The sequence below is a fragment of the Urocitellus parryii genome, chromosome 10 (genome assembly GCF_045843805.1).
Source record: "Urocitellus parryii isolate mUroPar1 chromosome 10, mUroPar1.hap1, whole genome shotgun sequence".
Lineage (NCBI taxonomy): Eukaryota > Metazoa > Chordata > Mammalia > Rodentia > Sciuridae > Urocitellus > Urocitellus parryii.
In genome coordinates, this window is record NC_135540.1 from 83107303 (window position 1) to 83129479 (window position 22177).

The 22177-nt window shown below is 38.7% G+C and overlaps 1 protein-coding gene across 1 annotated transcript in view; it reads right to left on the minus strand.

Annotated features, from left to right (window-relative positions):
* Window positions 1–12422: 12422 nt before the first annotated feature.
* The window catches only part of Anxa3 (annexin A3), a 56633-nt gene continuing 46878 nt past the window's right edge, over window positions 12423–22177 (minus strand). The window contains exons 11-13 of the mRNA XM_026403140.2: window positions 21057–21115; window positions 18913–19035; window positions 12423–13308 (exon numbers count right to left, since the gene is read on the minus strand). Coding sequence (XP_026258925.1) covers window positions 13249–13308; window positions 18913–19035; window positions 21057–21115 — 242 coding nt within the window. The 3' untranslated portion in view covers window positions 12423–13248. The remainder of the gene's footprint in view (window positions 13309–18912; window positions 19036–21056; window positions 21116–22177) is intronic.

The window sequence follows — 22177 nt, forward strand, 5'->3', positions numbered from 1 at the left end:
ATAATAAAGATCTAACCTCATCAGTGGATTAATTCATTGATGGGTTCATAATTTGATGTCATTGTTGGGAAGTGGTGGGAATTGCAAGAGGTGGGGTCTAGTTGGAGAAGGTAGGCCATTGGCAGCATGTCCTTGAAGGATATATGGTATCTCTGGCACACCCCTCCAATCCTTCCCTCTGCTTCTGCACTACCATAAAGTGAGTGGCTTTACTCTACCAAACCCTTCTTCCATGATGCTTCACCACAAGCCCAGAAATAATGGAACCAGCCAACCATGGACTAAAACCTCTGAAACCATGAGCCAAAATAAAATCTTTCCTTCTTTAAGTTGTTTTTCCTCTGGTATTTTGTCACAGTGATGAAAGGTTGACTAATACCACAATCTCAAATTGGCTTTAATTATATGGAACCATCTACTAATTGTGGTCATTTAATTTTTGCAATTAAGATAAACCTAGTGTTCATTTTTTTTTCTCAGTCTGAATCTGCCTAGACTTATTTTTGATAATATTGTTATAAAAAGAGCACACTCAATACAGGATCACTAGGAAGATTTAAGAAAATAATAACTGCCAAATCCCAAGCATTTTATATAATTTATCACATTTGTCTGTACACAGTCTGTCAGTTCCATGAAAACAGATTTGAATTTTTGCTCATGTAAATACAGCTTTTAGAATAATGCTTAGCACACAGTGTGTCTTCAATTAATATGATGTGGTGAATGAATATGGATATCATTACTCAAATTTTTGAGTTGGACTAAACACTCAAAAGTGTTTCTCAATGTTTATAGATTTTGGAGTTTTAGAAATCTTGGCTTCAATTAGTATGGAGATTCTTTTAAAACGAGGAATAGAACTGCCATATGACCCATCTATACTACTCCATCAGTATTTATCCTGAATAATTAAAGTCAGCGTACTATACTGATACTTGCATTCCCCTGTTTATAGCTTGAAAGTCACAGTAACCAAGTTATGAACCAGCCTGGGTGTCCATCAACAGAATATTGGGTAAAGAAAATGTGATACACACACACACACACTCACACACACACACACACACACACACACACACACACACAATGGAGATTTACCCAGCTATAAAGAAGAATGAAATTATGTCTTTTGCAGGAAAATGTATAGAACTGAAAAGCATCATGTTAAGCAAAATAAATTAAACTCAAAAAGTCAAGGGCTGTATATTCTCTCTCATATGTGGAAGCTAGAGAGAAAAAATACACATTTAAAAAGGAACTTCATTAAAATAGAAGGATGGGGCTGGGGTTGTGGCTCAGCAGTAGAGCGCTTGCCTAGCATGTGCGAGGCCCTGGGTTTGATCCTCAGCACCATGTAAAATAAATAAATAAAATAAAGGTATTGTGTCCAACTAAAATTTAAAAAATTGTTTTTTAAATAAAAAAATAAATAAAATAGAAGGATGATCAGTAGAGTTGAGGAAGGGGATCAGGAAAAGGGAGAAGGGAAGGTACTAGAAAATGAAATTGAGCAAATCATGCTAGATACATGTGACAATGAATTCTACTATCATGTATGATCACAATGTACCAATCAGAAAAAGGCAAAAAAAAAAAAAAAGAAAGAAAGAAAGAAAGAGACCTGGTGCAATGGTTCATGCCTGTAATCCCAGTGGCTCAGGAGGCTGAGGCAGGAGGATTACAAGTTCAAAGCCGGCCTCAGCAACTTAGCAAGTTCTTAACCAATTTAGCTAGTCCCTGTCTCAAATTTTAAAATAAAAAAAATTCCTGAGGATGTGGCTCAGCAGTTAAGAACCCCTGGGTTCAATCCCTGGTAGAGAGAGAGAGAGAGAGAGAGAGAGAGAGAGAGAGAGAGAGAGAGAACTTGAGAACTTTTGGGTTGTATTGTGGCTCCAGAACTAGTTAGTTGGATTCAGAGTGGTTTTAACTTTTCTGAACCTCAGTTTCTTAACTAGAAAATGGGATAACGTTATCTGTCTAATGGGGTGGTAAGATTAAAATGAGATAACATATATAGACTACTCATAGTGAGTGTTAAGAAAATGTGCCTTGATCCCGCAACTCAGGAGGCTGAGTCAGGAGGATCACAATTAGATAGAGGCAAGGCTTAGCAACTTAGTGAGCAACTTAGCATGACCCTGCCTGAAAATACAAAATAGAAAAGGCTGTGGATATAGCTCATTGGTAGAGTGCCCTTGGGTTCAAGCCCTGGTACAAGAAAAAAAAAAAAAGCACCTTTGGTTCTTGAATCAAGAAGATACCCCAAAGGATACAAGTCAGTGCCTTCAGTTCTGTTTGCTGAGAAGACACTGAAAAGTCATAAAGCCTAAGCCCAAGGGGAGACTGAATTTTTTCTCTGCAGGGGAGTCAAGGATGTGGCATAGCTTGTTATGTTGTAGGAGTTTCACATGGTGATTATACAGAATTTATAATCCTTTCTTTGCTTTCCATTAATTATTAATAATAAATCCTTTGGGAGCAAAATCCTTATGCATGTACTTAATCTTATGCATTTACTTAATATAGAGAAAGAGAATGGGGACTTGCGGAAAGATGTAAATAATAACCAATGATTACTATGTTTCAGGTATTGAGTTAGGGGCTTACGTTTTTTTTTTCTTTCCTTCTTTTGCACGGTACTGGGAGCACTCTACCACTAAGGGCACATGGGGCACTCTACCACTATGCTACATCCCCATCCTTTTATTTTTGAGATAGGGTCTCACCAAATTACCTAGGCTGGTTTTGAGTTTGGAATCTGCTGCCTCAGCCTCTCAAGCATCTAGAATTACAGGTATGTGCCACTGTGCCTGGCGAGGTGCTTTACTTTTGTTATCTTATTTACTTCTTTATAGCTTCTAAAATGCATCTAAGCACACCCTCCTTCCTGGCACCTGAATATTCCTGGCATTAAGAATTAGATAAATTTTTATACTCATTTCAGAAATAGGAGGAAGTGGTGAATCAAGAAGGCCAAGTATTTATCCCAAGTTACACAGACAGCCAGTGGTATTTGAACCCAGAACTCCAGAGCCTGGATTCTTTTCTTTATATCTAGGAAGGGGAAGTTCAAGGATATTGTTTTTCTTGAAGAATAACAGGACTGTCACATTGAAGAAGCCAAGAGCAGCCCAAGGAACAGGACAACTAGGGTGTCCCTAGAGACATAATCAGAAAGAGCTGTAGAGTTTCCCTATGGGAGTTTGCTCTATGTGGATTCTGAATTCTGGGAAATTCTGGACCTCCCAAGAACTTTAAGGCAGCACCTGGTCCCACCAAACTCTATACCCAGCGCCCAAAAGAAAGAATGAGGAGAAAATCAAGAAAGGCTGATTGTTGCCTGGTGGCCAGGGAAGGTCTCCACAATGAACTAATTAGAAGTAGACTAAACAGTGAAAAAACTTTTCTTTGTTTTGTCAATGTTGCTGAAATTCGCCAGGAATTAAAGCAGAGGGGCTGAGGAAGAGAGGAAGGAAGTGCTTTTCTCCCTGTCACCAAATCTTCTTTCCAGAAATATGTCTGGATAAATTGTGGACATACTCCAGTCATTGCTCTGTAATTTAGACTCCAGTGATGTCAGGCTAAAGTGTAGGCTGGTTACACAGAGGATCTGAAATAATTATTAGGGACTCTAGGCTTGTTGGTCTCACCTTTTGGTTACATAGAGAGAGAGCATACTCTGTTGCTTCGTTGGAGTCCTGAGGTTTGGGGTGAGGCACGTGAACCAGAAAAATAAGACTGTTACCAGATGATGGTTGATCTGGACCACCCACTTCCTAGGAAGGAATCAGCTTTGAGTGTTCACAAGATGGACCTGAGCCTGGCTCTAATCCTTGAAAGGGTGGTCTGTATGGCTCCAGTGTCTGGACAATAGGCCATTGAATCAGCATCTATTCCTTAGCTCCAGAACAATGAAGACAAATTGGCTTCTAGCTGACTTCAACAGATAGGACTCCATTAAGAGATATCTGAAGTCGAAGTTGGAGAGAAAAAGCAGAGAGAGAGAGAGAGAGAGAGAGACAGACAGGGAGGTCAGAACCAGTGACAATTAAGGACGGACTCTGTGTGATATTCAGTGCCCAAGTAAGTCCCTTTCACTGAAGATTAACAGTGCACTTAACTCATGTACTATTTGAATCATGATTTCCCAATATAACCAAATAATTATTGATGATGGAGACAGTTTGGGAGAGCTCATTCTCATCTCATTGATGTATGATATATGATACACATTTCTTTATGTCTTCAAAGTTCCTGCCAATCAATTCCTTTAATACCCAGCTCAAAGGTTACAATTCCCAGTAACTCGTTCCCTGACATATCTAATTAATCATTCATTTAAGCTCCAGGTACCTTTTTTAAAAAAAATATATTTAATTTTTAGTTGTAGTTAGACACAATATCTTTATTTTACTTTTATGTGGTGCTGAGGATCGAACCCAGGGCCTTGCACCTGCTAGGCGAGCACTCTAACGCTGAGCCACACTCCCAGCCCCTCCAGGTACCTTTTAATAACAAAACTTTCTTATAATTCAAGTAAAATATTTTTTAAATACTTTTTTGATTATAGGTGGACATAATAATTTAATTTATTTATTTTTATGTGGTGCTGAGGATCGAACCCAGTGCCTCACAAGTGCCAGGTGAGCATTCTAGAACTGAGCCACAACCCCAGCCCTCAAGTAAAATATTTTAAAATTATTAAGCCAATTTGGCTGGGTGTAATGGTGTGAGATGGTAATTCCAGCTACTCAGGAGGCTAAGGCAGGAGAATCACAAAAGTTAAGGCTACCTGGGCAACTTTGTGAGATCCTGTCTCAAAATTTGAAACAAAAAGAGCTGGGGATGTAGCTCAGTGGTAGAGCACCTCTGAGTTCCATCCCCAGTACTGCAAAAACAAAAACAAATACAAGCACACCAAACCAAGTCCTTAAGCCAACAAGTTGTTGAAAATGTAGCTTAGAAAAGAGAAGAAAATGGGTCAGCTACATATTTATGACCCAGAAGTAAACAGGTAACCATCGTCATGTACATTTTTTTCAGTTGGTCTGGTCTTTGTTTCTCACTATTTGGTCAACTCACTTTTTTCTATTTAACAAAATATCGTGTCTCTTTTATATGTGTGTGTCTATCTCTGTCTCTCTCAGCCCTCACCTTGTCAACTTTAGGGTACACAGTAGTCCATAGAATTTTTAATAGCCTTGTAATGACATCACATTTTTCTGCAGTACTGGGCCATTCTGAGTACTTACATACACTGATCCATTTAATCTTTGTATTCACAGGTGGATTGTTTAATTATTGTAATTCAAATTTCACAAATAAGGACAGTGATATATAAAGGGTTCAAATAATTTGTCCACAATCACACAGCTAGTAACTTAAGAGCTGGAATTTGAACAAAGTAGGTTGACTCTAGACTTAACAACTGTGCTTGAATTGAGCACCTAGTAATCAGCAGTTCCTTCAAATATCTTATCCCTTATTTTGCAAGTTATAAGCAACAATGTGAAAATCCTGTCTGAGATCCATCAGCTGCTAGGTAGGGGCAACCCTGTCTGCCAGATCCTGAGCACATCCTCCTCCATCACCACCACACTGCCCTTGCAAACTAGCTAAGCATCTTTCTTTACTCCCCTTCTTCACTCCCTGGATGGTCAACTCCATGAGGTTAGGAAATGGATAGCCATACTCATCTTGGTAATCCCAGCGCATGGCACCGTTCCTGGACTATGGTGACCGTGCAATAAATGTTGAAGGAATAAATGTCTGAAGGATGCATGAAATGATCAGATAACACCTATTTTAATAGAATTTGCAGTGTGTGACCCAAGTTTTTTTTGTTAAGGACTTGGCTCTCCAACACAACACAGAGCAAAACAAGAAGTTAAAGATTTCCACACTGAAATCTCTGAGCTCCATCTGAGGTATGTGGCCAGGAGCATCAATGTAGGCCAGTTGTGCTCTGGATTGGGGCAGTTCCCTCCTGGGAGAGCAAATTCGCCCTTGTTCTTGCCAACTTCCTCTCCCTGAGACTTTGGTTCTCTTCCTCCCCCTCCTCCACACTGTGGCATGCTCTTTTGAGTAGGAGCTGACTTTGTCTCAATATCCTTTCTCAAAATTCTCCTTTGCCTAGTGGTGAATGTTGTATCAATTGGCAAATAACATCTGTTGTTTCAGAGAAATGTCAGGGCTCTGCAAGTCACCTTGGGCCATTTTTTTTTTTTAATTGCCACTCCAGTTTCATAGAACTTGTGCCAAAAGAGGACACATGCATGCCTTGACAGCCAGTTTTCTCTAATGCACAGTTGTGTTTTAAAACCTACGATTGAATGGACTGTTTTGGGTGGCTTGGGTTTGGGGGTTGGGATTTCTTTTTACAGTTTGCTGCTGCAGCCATTCAATGTTACTCCTACTCAGTCACCCTCCTCTTCACCCTCTCTCTTTCATTTTGACTTTGTAAAATCTATAGAAAGGAAAAAAAACCCTCTGGTTTGTTTTAACTAGAAGAAATACAGCACCCACAAAATGGCTTAAGCACAAAGCAACTAATATTTACTCAGTTCTCACAGTCCCATGGGAGATGTACAGAGAGTGGGTGGGAAAGATCTGAGCTTGTCAGTTTTCTGGGGTGGGTTGAAAAGAAATCTGGGGTACTTTCCACGCTTCATAAAACAAGGTTTCATAGGCAGGAAATTACCAAGAGGTCCGCTTTGTCTTCTTTCCTACTTACAAACTAGAAGAGAACTTTACAACATCCCAAAATCCCCCAAGTGAATGAGTATAAGCTATTGTGAGTCTTCCAAACTGAGTCAAAGAACAATGGCTTACATTTATTGAGCACTTGAAAGGGTGCAGGCGCTGTGCTAAGTGTTTTACCTAAACTAACTGACGGAAATCTCACACCATCCTCAACAATAAATGCTTTTGCCATCCTGGCTTTTCCAATGAGGAAAAGGCACAGAACGTTAGACAACTTGCTTACTCATATGTCACACAATTAACAACGGATGGGCAGAAAATAAGCCCAGAGAACTTGTCTTCCTTCCAATCCTGCAACCACCAAGGTAGACTCATTTAACTCCCTTTGTCAAAGGACACATTTGACAATGTAACACTGATGTCATTGAGAAATTCCCTGAGACCTTCCAAGGCCAGTCTTAGAGATATTATTGCTGTGCAGTCCTAAAATAAGTATCATTTATTCTTTTATTTGAACGTTTATTATATGCTATTCACTAGGTAAGTCTATGCAAGTGCAATTACTAGTAACCCATTTTTATTGAGTTAAATTATTTATATGCTTCATCTCATTTAATCCTCACAATTCTGTGAGGTAGATACTGTTATTATAAATAATCCAGTTGTAGGGAGGATAAGTATCTGTCAAGTACTTAATTGCTATACAGACTGGTATATAAGTAGGGAAGCCAGAATTTGAATACACTTTGATCTGACCCAAAAAAAGCAATGCACAAATTGGGGGTTATTGATGTGATACACAATTTTTTATGGAAATATAGAAAGGAGAGTACACACAGAATAAAAATATAAATTATATGATTTAAACATTTTCTTCAAATTGCCCTCACAAATAGGCTAGAGAATCTTCTATTTAGTGTCTTCATTTGTCATTTTTTGCAACTCCTGATTTATAGACCAAACATTCTATTACTCTACAATAAGAGGCACAAATCTCTTATCTTCTGCAGTTTGCCAATCACAGAACCCAGGATTCTTCCCAGGTCATAATTTTTCTCCTTCATTGTCTTCAGGGACTAAACTTAGTGTTATTAAGCTGATCTGAGTGCACTCACTTATGCAGTTATCTGTGGCAGTTAACATATACCTCATGCAAATGCAGATGGTCCTGGGAATCCTGAGAAGCCAGAGGATTAAATTAAATGGTCTGCAGGTTCCATTAAGAAAGAGTTTACAGTGACAATTAGATGCCTGGATCGTGACAAATATCCTAAAGAAGATGATTCAAACAGTTGATATTTAGACCAGTTATTCTGAAGCAAGTAAAGTAGACTTTGCCATTTGGACACAAAGCCATGGGGTGCACTTTGAAGTTGACCTGCCACCTTGTGGAAATTGGAGGCACTAAAAACATGGCCCTTGAATGATACACTATAATAATAATATCATATAGGCTAATATTTATTTTCTTTCTTTGTTTATGAGACAGGATCTCACTATATATCCCAGGCTGGTCTCAAACTCCTGGGTTCAAGTGACCCTCCCATCTCAGCCTCCTCAGTAATAGTAGTACCTACCTTGCAAGTTTGTCTTATAATTAAAATAAAAATTTTAGAATTAAAAATTTACAAATAAGTAGCTGGGACTCTAGGTGGCATACACCTAGAGTCCTATGTTTGGCTTAGGAGAACATTTACTGAGGTTATTAACTGAGCTGCAAACCTTTTAAATGTTTTCTCATATATATATATATATATATATATATATATATATTCATACCTTCAAATAGGTACTATTACTGTCCCCATTTTAAAGGTGAGGAATATGTGGCTTCAAAGGATAATTTGTCTGAAGTCAACAGATCTGGGCAACCTGACCCCAAGTCCCATGAACTTAACCTTGGAACTTCTCCTGTGCTATATACTGTCCCTCTTATTCAGTCAGGTGTTTAAGTATTTTAAAAAGTAGTTCTTCAAAAGGATCATTAACAGCTGTCTTTAAATAGCTTCATCCTCTCAGAATAATCAGAAATATGCTTTCCGCAGCTCCAGCTGGTCCAGAGTATTTCAGGAAAGATGAATAGAAGGGTTGGAGGAGGAGAGCTTCTTGGGTTTCCTCTGATTATCTCTGTTGTTTTTCTTTCTGTTGTTCTCTCACATGATCAGACTCCCTTCACATTCTCACTCATTCACAGATAAGTGTAAAGTTCAACTGAACCGAATCCTAAACCTGGGCTTCCCTACTTTGCAATGTTGGACTAGTTATCTAAGGTTTCCAACTCTCATTTTCCTTATTCATAAAATGGGGATATATTGACACATAACTATGCTTTGTTTCAGAACATGTTTACAGTAAGTGATATATGAAATCTAAGATATCTAGCACAGTATTTGGAATATATAGAAAGTTCTCAATTCAATTTTTTTTGAGGGGGTACCAGGGATTGAACCAAGGGGTGCTTAAAAACTGAGTCACATGTTCAGCCCTTTTTGGGGGGTTGGAGGGTACCGGAGATTGAACTCAGGGGCACTTGATCACTAAGCCACATCCCCAGCCCTATTTTGTATTTTATTTGGAGACAAGGTCTCACTGAGTTGCTTAGTGCCTCACTTTTGCTGAGGCTGACTTTGAACTCTTAATCCTCTTGCCTCAGTCTCTGGAGCCACTGGGATTACAGGCATGTACCAACATGCCCAGGCCTCAATTCAAATTTAAAATAAAAGCTAAAATATTCTAATACAATACTGTAATTGTGTATTACATCTTAATAGCATCTGATACTTTTCAAGGTTATTCCTATCAGTATTTCCTGTGCTCCTTAAAACACTCTGGTCTGACTGGCAGGAAAGTTCTTCTACCTTGCCTTATAAATCATTACCGTGAGTATTTACTGGGCTCCTACTATGATGGAATTTTGAGATATCAATGTATACATGGACATTCAGAACAGCTTAGTGGCTCATCCCTTTCTATGGAGGTAAAGGCTACTTCTGTGGCCATCATGGGGCACCCTATTATCAAGAATGCATAAGGGGTAGACAGCCAGAGGGAAGAGAGAGGAGGCGAATGAGGGAGGGAGCCAGGATGGGTCAGGGGGGAAGGAAGGAAGAAATGTGGGGAAGCTCTACTGGTACAAAACATTTTTTCCCAGGAGAAAAGAGAACAATTAATGTCAAAATCTACAGGGATAGAGAGTTCTTCTCCACAACTCTGAACAATGTGGCCAAGGTTAAGTTAGTACTTTGCAATGCCCTTTTAGGAGTTTGACTTAATGTTACATAAAGGGAATCCCATATGCATTTAAACTTGCTTCTCCAAAAAGTTCCAATATCCTGGCCAGCTTACAATATTTCTCTTGCTAGTAATGGGTAGCTTGGAAAGAGTTCTTTGTACATGGATAAAATTTTCACCAAGGCTCTCCACCTAGGAAGGTGAGGTATAATGACATGTTTAAAAAGCCACTCAAATTCACTTGCATAGTTCAAATGCTTAGAATAAAAAGAATTTCATTCATTCAACAAAGATTTCTCATGTGGCTTTTATGTGCTGAGCACTATTTCAAGCACCAGGGACAAGCAGTGACGAAACAGACAAAAATCCCTGCTGTCAAGCAGCTCACATTCTGGGATTGAAAAGAACAGTGACCCTGGAATGGAAAAATCCTAAGGCCAAATAGGGGTTCAGAGCTGGGACAAAGGAGTGAGGCTACTTGTGATTAGATCCTGACTCTTCTGCAGGCAAAACCATTTCCTTTCTCTAAGCTCCATTTCTGTACTGTGAGTTAGTACTTATAGTGTAAGGTTGCTTGAGGTTTAGCAATTTAAAATAGACTACACTGGTCAGGTGTGGTGGTGCATGCCTATAGTACCAGCTACTCAGGAGACCAAGGCAGGAGGATCTTTGAGGCTAGAAGTTTGAGATCAGATGCGGCAAAGGAGCAAGAATCCTAAATAAAATAAAATCAACTACACTGTTGAACATTGTACCTGACACAGAGTAAGCACTCAGTGAATATTTATTGATTTATTCCTTGCATTTACCATATTACTTAAGACAAAATTATAGGAACATTCTTGATACCTGATGACTTTGGATCAGTGTTTGCTCAATTTTGTCTCTGAAATATTGAGGATTTTTGTTGTTGTTGTTCTTCCTTACCATCATCTTACTTCGGTGACATTTCTAATACTGATTATAGAACTAACTTGCTAAGTTAGTTAAGTGGGTTGCTAAGTGGGTTCCCTGCCTCTAGTTTTCTTCTCCAATACCTTCTTCATTCCAACCTGCCATGGTTTGTATATGGTTAAGTACGTTCCCAAGGGTTCATGTGTTGAACTTTAGTGTGTGTTTGTGTGGTGCTGGGGATCGAACCCAGGGCTTTGTGCATTCTAAGCACATACATCAACCACTGAGCTACAGCTCACCTCCATGTGTTGAAATGAAATTCCTGTTCTGAGGTATTAAGAAAAGCAGAAATTTAGTAAGTGTTTAGAGGTGGAACCTTTAGGAGGTGACAAGGATTAGATGAGGTCATCAGGGTGGAGCCCCTTATAATTAAATACTGCGGCTTTATGTGAGGAAGAAGAGAAAGCTCCCTGTCTCTTGCTATGTGATGCCCTGAGCTTCCTTGGGAAAAGAGGCCATCACCAGATGTGGACATATAAATCTTCAGAACTATGAGCTCAATAAACCTCTTCTCTTTATAAAATCATCTAGCCTTAGGTATTTTGTTACAATAATGTAAAATGGGTTAATGTGTCCTCTAATCAATTAAATTTTGACAACGCCTCGTCATTTCCCTAATTGCAATCCTCCTAGAATGTTCCTCCCATGACTCCTCCTTGCTTAATAATCTGACCCTTGCTTATTCACCTTACCTCTACTGTAAGCCTCAACCACACCAAGGTTTTGGTGAAGCTGTACACACACCATGAAAGTTCATAGCTCTATAACTGCAAGTGCTTTCATCTGTGTGGAGATCCTACCTCCTTTTCTATTGGTTGAGTTTGTAACCTTCAAAAGGCTGAATTTCTGCTTCCTGCCCACAATGTCATTTCCCTGGGAGTGTTCAGTACACACTGTGCTTGCTACATTTATTGGCTTGCAGGTCTTCCTAAACAGACTTAAAGTTCCCTGGAAAAAGAAAATGTGTCTCAGTGTCTTTTTTGCATCTAACACTTACTCAGCACAGGCTTGGTGTGTGGTAGGTGAGCTGAAGTCTACTCAGAAATGCTTGCAGTGCTGGCATGATCATTTTGGTGTGCTTAGACGTATTAATGACAGCTAACAGCACTTGAATTCCGACAATGTCAGTGAGTATAAGCATTACTTTATTCCTTGGGGATACACACATTTACTAAATCACTTAAGCCAAAATTGTAGGGGCATACTTATATCTGATGACTTCAATTACCATGTTTACTCCATTTTTTTTTCTCCTAAATATTTGAGTGTTTTTTTTTAATTCTCCCTTACCATCATCTTAGTTCAAGTCACATTTTAGGTATTGATTATAGAACTAACTTGCTAAGTGGGTTCCCTGCGTCTAGCTTTCTTCTCCTGTATATTCTTCCTTCCCACCTGCTACAGTTTAGATATGGTTTGGCACAGGGATAAGCACTTCAAAGACATTAGCTTAAGTACTCTTTACCATCCTATGACTCAAAAGCTCTGGACTCAGACATAGCTGCTGCAGTATGCTCATTTTATTCTAGACTGATAATCCCAACTGCAAGTTTTTACTTCATGTATTTCATATCAGCTAAGGTATGTCTTATTACGTCCCATTCAAAAAGAACATGAAGGTTATATTTTTTCTCAAGTACAGTTTTGCTGTCTTGGGGGGAAAAGACACCTAAGAGGCTTGATTGTAAATACCCATTTCTGGGAAAGTAGCATTTAGCATATGCAACCACAATTCATGCTTGCCATTTGGACTGGAAGTGGTAGGATGAATTGTTCAGCAGATGTATTCTGTGGTCTGAAAGAACTTAGGCATTGAAACTCCCAGAGCTTGAAAAGTTAGGACAGAGTCACATACATCTTTATTTTTAGCTTTTTAAAGACTGTGATTAATAAAGTAATAGATAAACTAAAGCATCAACAGATTTTATAACAAATATGTTTTAAAATACCATTAGTCAATAGCCTAGGTACCATACATATTGGTAGACTTTAAAAAAGAAGTAGACAAATTACATATATTTATCAAAGGCAGTGATTTTTTATTACCCTGCTTTATATGCAGTGGTTTAAATCTGTATGAAGATTCTGACTTCCTAAGCAGACATATAGTTTGGATAGTATTAGCAGATCCCTAATACCACTCGATAGAGTTCATTTATTTACTTTAAAAAAATTACACTATAAATGAGATGCTTTAAAATAATAAGTTGTTATTGTTGCTATAAAAATTTCTGTGAGGCAAATAAGTTGCTATTTTATACTTGTTTATACTTTTAAATACTATGAGAAAGAAGCAAGCAGAGCTATTGGAGAAGTCCATCTTGGGAGCAGGTTTCTTTCAGAGATTATCTTCTTGACTCAGTCATCTCCTCCACAGATCTTTATGAGTGTGATTTCATAGTCCCCAGAAGTATCTGACTGCAAAGAACAGAACCAATAGAGAAAAACAAATATATGCATAAATTATGAGAGTAGCCTAATTTATAGCTTTCTAATTAGGTCATATTAATTGTTTTCTTTCTTTTCTTTCTTTCTCTCTCTCTCTCTCTCTCTCTCTCTCTTTCTTTCTTGTTTCGGGGATTGAACCCCGGGGGCACTTTACTTCTGAGCTAACATCCCCAGCTCTTTGTATTTTTTATTTTGAGACAGGGTCTTGTTGAGTTGTCTAGGTTGACCTTGAACTTGTGATCTTCCTGCCTCAGCTTCTTGAGTCACTGGAATTATAGGCATGCTCCACCATGCCTGGTTTAGGCCATATTAATTTTTCTTAAGAAACTAACTAAATGCTTCTGTGGGCCTGTGTACCATGGTTCTCTCTTCTCCCAACTTTGAGCCCATCTTTCACTCTTCACACTTCATCAATCCTGCCAATTCTTTCATTGTCGTATTTTAGAGTTTATTCTTTTCCCAAAACTGACCACGGCAAATCTAATCTAGGTTTTCATCTCTTGTCACTAGTGTGACTACAGATTCATTAAGCTCTACCCAAGGTGTTAATTACTATATTTGTAAATCAAGTGCAATGACCAGCATACCCCTCAAGAGTAAAAACATTTTCCTAGCCCTCAGCTTACTTTTCTGTCAGCAGGACATAGCATCCTGTTCATTTTGTCTTGGAAACATTTTCTTCCCTCGAGTGCTGTTCTTTCTACACTCAGGCCTGGCCTCGCTTCCTCTCCTTCGCAGGCTCCTCCTCTTCTAGCCAGCCATTAGATGTTAGTGATGGTTAAAGCTCAATTCTAAGCTTTATTCTCCTCTCATTCTATATTTTCTTCCTAAAGGGACATATTTCATTTTCAAAGTCTATCTCATCAAAGTCCACTATCAGTCTTGTGGACATTTCGACTTACATGTTCCAAAGGCATCTCAGACTCATGAACTTCCTCCCACTCCCCAGAAAGAGGAAGCCATAAGACCTGACCCTCTTCTGGGAAATGGCACCACATTCTGCTTCCTGACTTAGAATCCTGGGTGTCATCCTTGATACCTGTTCCTCACTCCTCACACCAAGACATCAAACCAAGTCCCTCAAGTTGTATCTACTAAAAATCTTTTGAATCCTTGCCTTTCCTTTCTTTGCAACCAACCCACAGCTACTAGAATATGACTATCCTAACTCACATTCTCCATCTCTTCTAGCTCATGTTCAATTCATTCTCCATAGTCACAGGGATCTTTTCAATGCTCATGACCCTGTCTTGCATAAAACTCTTCCTAGCTAGCTTCTCATTACTCTTAAGCTGAAGACACACATCCTTAAACATTATCAAAAAGGTCCTGCATGATCTGGTTCTTTTATCCTCATTTTTCATTATCATCAAAGTATCTCACCCATGAGATCTTTTCATTTGCAATTCCTTTTATTAGAATGCCCTACCTCCATAGCCTTCAGCCTTGTTATTATCATTTATCAGATCAGAATAAGAATTTCCTCAGAGAAGCCTTTCCTGTCAGTCAAGCTCTTGTGTTATGTGATCTTATAGCACAATATCTCTTTCCCTCATAGTACCATAATTGTGATTTTACATTTATTTATAATTATAATAGGAAATATAGTTCCTTCCCTAGAATTGTAACCCTAAACCTGGCATATTACATGCATTTAATAGATATTTTAAACTGAATGAAGTGGTAATACAAAGTCCCTGATTTCAAAGCTCTTTTTAACTGAACTCATCTTGGCACTTGGATTTTATTTCTTAATATTGCCTGACGTAGACTCTAATCAAGTAAATGCCTTATTGCTTCTTTTCCTCCTGCCTCTCATTGTAGTTGTGTTTCCAGAATGTTCATCTTGGAACCATGTTGACCAGCAGAGCAGCTGGCCCATAGGAGATACTCAGTGCATGCTGTCGAACAGAGAGGCAGCAGACACTGTCAGCTCCAAGAAATATTCCCTGTCTAGTCCCAAACTTCTCTCAGTTCCTATATTTCTCTCTTTACTGATACTTAATTGCATGTTGTTTCAATTGTCATGTAATTTTTTATGCCTACTACAAGCCTCCACATAGGTTATGAGTTTACTGAGGGTAGCTACTGTATTTTCCATTAAGGAGCCATATTTATTAGAAAGGTACATAATTTACTGACCAAATATAATTCAATCAAATTTTCCACTAACATCTTCTTGTTAAGTAAAAGAAGATATAAATTTGCTTTTATTTATTTTTTAACATCTGTTCTTCCTTTCCTTTCCATCAATCATCACTTGAGAAAGGTGTTAGTAAGTAGAAAAATATTTAGAGTATTGAGGAAGGGAGAAAACTGAATTAAAGGCTTGGACAAGAAATGAAGTGGAACTCTGCCTCCTGGATTTCAGAAACTTAACCATCTTAAAAGATCCTGCTTGTCGGTAGGAAAAAATATAATAAGATTAGTCAATAATGTACATTAGGTGGTAGAAATGAAAGGATTTATATTATTTCAAATCACAAACTGAACTTTTCAGTGATGGATTTTTCTTTTTATCAAACTACAAACAGTTTAAATGTTTTCTAATACAATAAGTCTCAATTACGAAGACCACTGGGGGACTGAGAGCCGTTGCTTAATTGAATTTTCTGGTTTGCTGATGGTGAACTGAAAGCCCTCTTTGTGTGTCAACCTTGTTACTGACAATTGTTATAAAATGTATGAGTCTACTTTTCTGCCTTAGTAAGTACAATATGGTTAACATTATTGAATCTTCCTCTGATGATTGAAACTATTGTAATGTGTCAGGATCGATTCAAATAGAATTGAGAGTGAATAGTTGATGAAATCTGTGCTAAGCCGCAGGCACAGTCAGTTGCTTTTTAAAGTTCCTGATTTCAGCTTTCAGGTCAACAGCATTTCTTAGAGCAGTAGGACTCAAGTCTGCCTTTCATGTCAACTAAACTTTTCGTTTAGTGTAAACACAAAGGCTAGGGCTTAAAAGAAAAAAAAATGTTGAAAAAAAAATCTTGTTGAAAAAAGAACTGATTATGTTAATTCATTCTTCATTAAAAAGCCATTTGTGGACTCTGAAGCAGGAATGCTCTCAAGATGGCTGCAGAGAGGCCTGGCCAGGCCAATGTTTGCATCTGTTCAAGGGAGGCTATCTTGGGTAAGGTCACAGCTGCTCACAGTGACACTGGAACATGATTTAATCCAGGCATCACTGGTGGCCATGTCTAGGCATCATCTCCCACAAGGAAGGGGACTCCACCCTCCTAGGGAATTGAGAAGAGATAGCTGCAGTGGGGCTAACCAGGGTCAGAATCCGCACCTAGTTTACAAATGATCATCATCTGAGACTGGGTGTCTGGAGAGCGTGATTCCACTCCCAGCTTTGGACTTTCAATGCTCAAGAGTGAACGCTCTCCTCTGGGCTCTGGCTGCTGGGCTGCTGCTTCCTTCTTTGTCCTAGCTTCCCCTGTGGGCCCCAATCCCCAGCTTGGTCCTTGGGGAATCCACCTGGGTCCAGCTCTCCAATGAAGATTTTTAGAGGGAGGATGGGGAAGCAGACACAAGGAAGTCATGCAGCCTGCAGAAAGCCAGCCCTGGACTCCATCCTTTTACCCTAGTCAGTTAGGCCCTGATGATTGGGATGGTTGAGCAGCCTGGCTCAATTTCAGCTTCACTTTCTTCCAGAAAATCAGCTTGTACTGAGACTCTGAAGTCTTTCATACGTCATGTGGGGGCCAAGGTAGAAAAATGAATCAAAATAAGACTGTCAGCGAGTCTGTGGCTAATCCCTTAGTTTGCCATTTATTTACCAGTTGCCATGTTCCTATGACTTTCAACCATGGCCTTAAGGTATGGAAGCTTCTTGCACATATTTTGCCAGTCTTACTTCTTTATTAATTATAATTAATTTGCAATTTATTTGATCTTCCTATGTATATAATTATATAAACTGAGATCTGAGAACAATGAAAATCAGATTCATTCTTTAAAACAGGAAGCAGGATAACACATTTTAGAAAGATTGTTCTCCGAAACAATAGAAATACAATGGACCAATTTGCTTAAAAACCAAGAAACTATAAAAGATTGATAAATTCAATGAAATAAAATTTAAGACTTCTGCTTGGGAAAAATACCTCCAGTCAAGTAAAAGATCAAATAAAAAATTGGGGAAAATATTTATAAGATAAAAAGCTAATCTACCTTCCATAAAAAGAAGTCTCAGTGGCTTGTAATCCCAGTGGCTCAGAAGACTGAGGCAGAAGGATCACGAATCCAAAGCCAGCCTCAGCAATAGTGAGGTACTAAGCAACTCAGTGAGACCCTGTCTCTAAATAAAATACAGATAGGGCTGGGGATGTGGCTTAGTGGTCAAGTGCTCCTGAGTTCAATTTTTGGTACTAAAAAAAAAAAAAAAAGTCTCAGAAATGGACCCAAAATAACAAAATCCAAAAGAAGAGGGACAAAGAATATAGAGAGATACAGCATAGAAAAAGAAATACCAATGGCATTTTAAACATGAAAACATGTTCAGTCTCACACCCAGGGGGAAAAAAAAAGTACATTGAAACTACACTGAAGATATAAATTCCTAACCTCTCAGATTGTTACAACAAAAAAAGTTTGGTTGTGGGTCAAAAATAACCCTCTGTTCCAAGGCTGTAGTGAAACAATTTCTTCTTGGAAGTGGAAAATGGAGGTCAAGTGGTAACATTCACCAAAATTTAAAAATGCACTTACATTTGTCTAAGCAATCCTGCCTCTGAGAATTTACACCTCAGACACACTTGCACCTTATGAAATCATGTGTGCACACTGCAACACTGTTTATAACAGCATGGAATCGGAAACATCTGTTGATGTCATTGGTACAAAAACTCAAAGAATGGGATGATATACAACTGTTAAAAATGAGAAAGTGTCTTACCTCTGCAATGAAAAGAACTGATGCTGCAGAACCATGCCGTCTTTAGTAAACAACAAAGAAGAAATGTATTGTTGTTGTTGTCATTGTTGTTTGTGGTGCTAGGACCTTGCATGTGCTAGGCAAGCACTGTACCACTGAGATAAACCCCAGCCCACAAAGAGGAAATTTAAGATATGTAATTTTCCCTTACATTGTCCTAAACACTGAACTAAGTAAAAACATTGCAGTATAAGTAATAGGCAAACAACTTGCACATGTGTTTCACTAAGGAAGAAAAATTGAAGCCAGTACACCTAAAAATTTGATGAGAGGGGCTGGGGATGTAGTTCAGTGGTAGAGTGCTTGCCTAGCATGCATGGGGGAGGCCTTTTATTCAAAATCCAGTAAAACACACACACACACACACACACACACACACACACACACAAGAAAAGCAAAAGGAAAAAAGGAAGTGTTGTCTATCAGACATCTGGAATTTTACAGCTGAAAAATCAGACACTATGTTTAAGGACATTTTGCTATAATTATTTTAAATTCAGAAAACACATTTACATGTTGACAAGAAGAAATAAATTTAAGTCATGTATCTCTGTGTTTTAAGTGATATTAGAGAAAGAGGATGAATCAAGAAGGGCAAAAGACATTGGCTATTTTTAACAGAAACTTACTTTAATTGCTGAGTATAGGGAATAGCCATAATGCTTCTTGAACTCTGCTCGAATGTCCAAAAGGTCGGTTTCAGATCTGGAAACCATTATTCGGTTCAGGGTAAACTCATCAGTTCCAGCACCCTGTTAAGAAAGGCAGGTGTTGACAATGCATATCCCCTGGGTCACAAAATGTTATGTAGATCTATGTTTATATCTATAAACTATATGTGCACAAAGTGATTCTTCTTCATTTATTTACCACCAAACTCCACCATTCATTTATTCAACAAATATTTATTGAGCCCCTGCTCTGTGCCAGAACCATGCTAAATCCTGAAGAACAGAGGAGCCATCCCTGGAAAACTTCCAGTTTTGTAAAGGATACAGGCAAGAAAGCAGGCCACTGTAAAATGGTCTGATATGGGAAATATTGGGTGCCATAGAAGTATACATTAGTGATAAGAAAGATTAAAGATTAGGAAAAGTCTGCCCAAGGAAGTGCCATTTGTAATGAAGCCTAGATAATCAGCCAGGGGAAATAGGAGTGGGTTCATATAGAGGAAAGGATGTTCTAATAGAAGAATGAAAGCTGTATTGTGAGTGAACATTTAGGTCAAGAAAGAATGCCACATTCCAGGGTATATCAACAACAAGGAAGGATAGCAAGAGATGTGTCTGGAAAGGCCAGTCCTTGTTAACCATGAAATGCAGCTCTAATTGGATCCCAAATGTGGAGAACTATTACATGATTCTAAGCATAAGAATGTTGAGATCAGATCACATTCGTGGATTCGAAGATTGCTTTGACTGCAATATGTGGAACAGATTGCAAGGCAGGAGTAAAATGAAGACAAGGGAAAATAAAACTAGAGTCTCTGAGACCCCCCATGGGATAAGTGTAGTAATACAGACAGTGATGAATTGAACTAGAATAGTGGCAGTAAGGATGGAGAAAATGGGAAGGATTGAGAGATGCTTAATAAGGGATTTGACCAAATAATGATGCATTGCTTAAGGATAATGGAGAAGGAGAGGGTAAAATTTTAAGCTGAGCAGTACAGTGGGTGTTGACTCCATTTATTTATGCACCTGGCAAATGCCTATGAGCATCTGCTGTATCCCAGGCTTTGTTCCACATACTCTGGATATGGCAGTCAATAGCACAGATTATACCTGTCCTCATGCAGCTTATTTCTAATAGGTGGATACAGTAAAGCAAATCACCTAATTGAATAAGTCAATGTTAATAAGAATTGTGAAGAAAATAAAGCAGATAAATGGAATGGAGAGGGACTGACAGGGAACCGTCCAACATAGCATAATCAGGGAAGACCTCTTCCAGGAGAGGACATCTGAGCTGAGATCTAAAAAGATGAGAAGGAGCCACAGAGAGATCTGGAGGAAGGCCATTCCAGGCAGAGAGGACACAAATGCAAAGCCTTGGATGCAAGAGTAGCTTTGGCATAGTCAGGGAATGGAAAGAAGGCTGAGGGGATTGGACAAGATTGGGGGTGAATGGTACCATTTTCAATGAGCTGGGCAAGGGCAGCTCCTATTGGGGTTATCCACTGAGATGACTGGACACAGAGGGAGGAGGTTTGGGGAGTGGGGAGAGTGAGGGGAGAGAAATCAGGTGCTTTGGACATTACTTTGAAGGTACATGTGAAAGCGCAGGAAATGTCAAGTAAAGAAATCAAGGTAAGCATCTTTTATGTGTCAGGCCCTGTCCTAGGGCCTGAAGATACATAAGAACATGACTCATGAAGCTCATCATCTAGCAGCAAAGACAGACGTGAAAACACAGGGCTTCAATATCCTGTAAAGGTTGCTGACTCCGCCTGGTTTATTTTAAGTGAGGCTGCTTGAGAAGCCACCAGATCTCAGGGGTTAAGTTTGAGGCCTGGCATTCTAAAACGAGTCTCGCTGCCTGTGCTCATTGTGTAATGAGGGAAATAAACATTTAGCCAACAATTCGCTGTAGCTGTCTCTATATTAACTGGAATCCTCTGTATTGAACAATGAGACAAATTAGTAGACAGATTAGCTACAAAAGGGAACTCAGTGAAGTGGAAAAGGGATATGACATTCCATCAATATTAAGCAATTTTTTTTATATTCTCCACGAGAGACGCTAAGAACGTGTATGAAATTTCCAGACCTACCTTCAAAGCTCGATGCAGTCTTTCAGCTAAAAACGCAGGTGTGTTCCTCGCACAATGAACTGTTATAAAAAGCAAAGCGATGGTTGGCTTCATTTAATAGAAACTGGGTTAATCTATGGTAATATGTTTTTAAAAGAAGGTTCTTGGGATTGTTATACCACTCTACCCTCTCCCCACAACTGGCTTTTATTTAGAATGAAAGAAAGTCTGCTTAACCCGAATTTCAAAGCTTTATAATGTCATATTTGCACAGAACTTTAGCACGGTAATTATCTTCAGCCATGGGGAAAATAAAATTACCTGCCAAAGAAACTCCCACGGTGTCTGACTCATCTCTATATCCCAGACACACTGAACACCTACGCTTACACTGATAATTCCCTAGGGTGTACATCATTCAGTTCCCAACATCTTTGGCCACTGATGAATAACTTGGGCCTAATGACTGCAGAGATGTGGCTCCAAATAACTCATTAGGTAAAAAGGGGCACTAGAGTTCAATTTAAAAGCATTTTTTTTTTCTCTCATGGAAGTATTTTCTTTTAAAATGATTTGAGTTACAATTTATAAGCTGGTTGGAGTAACTACATTAGAGGTAGTGCCTGTAATTTTAAATTCTGTCATCTAAAAAATACTATCATCTTTCAACATCTTTATTTCGAAATAACAAGTAAAGCAGCAACAAAACCGGAAATAGGAAACTGCCAATAACATGAGTAAATTAATTATCCTTGAAATAAAGTGAAAATAGAAATAGAAGTCTACAGGGAACAAACCTATTTACTGCAGCACAATTATTTTTATAATCTTGAATCTGATCTGTGGGTAGTAATCTCACAGAAAGTGAATGGCTTTTATAAAGGATTTTGGGTCTCAGGACAAGAATAAATCTTGACTGTTTCATAGGGGCTAACAGAATCTCTTAAAGAGAGTGGAAAGCCTTGGTGTCTTCTAATCACCTCGGGTAAGTGATTTAAGGGAAATAGAACCCTAAAAACTATTAGTGTGTGAAGTTGTCTGACAAGAAACCAGGCATTTGAATTGGTGCTAAGTAAATTCTCTCAAACTCCTATTAAGTAAATCTTAATAATTTGATCAAAAATCATTATAGCCTCTTTTGT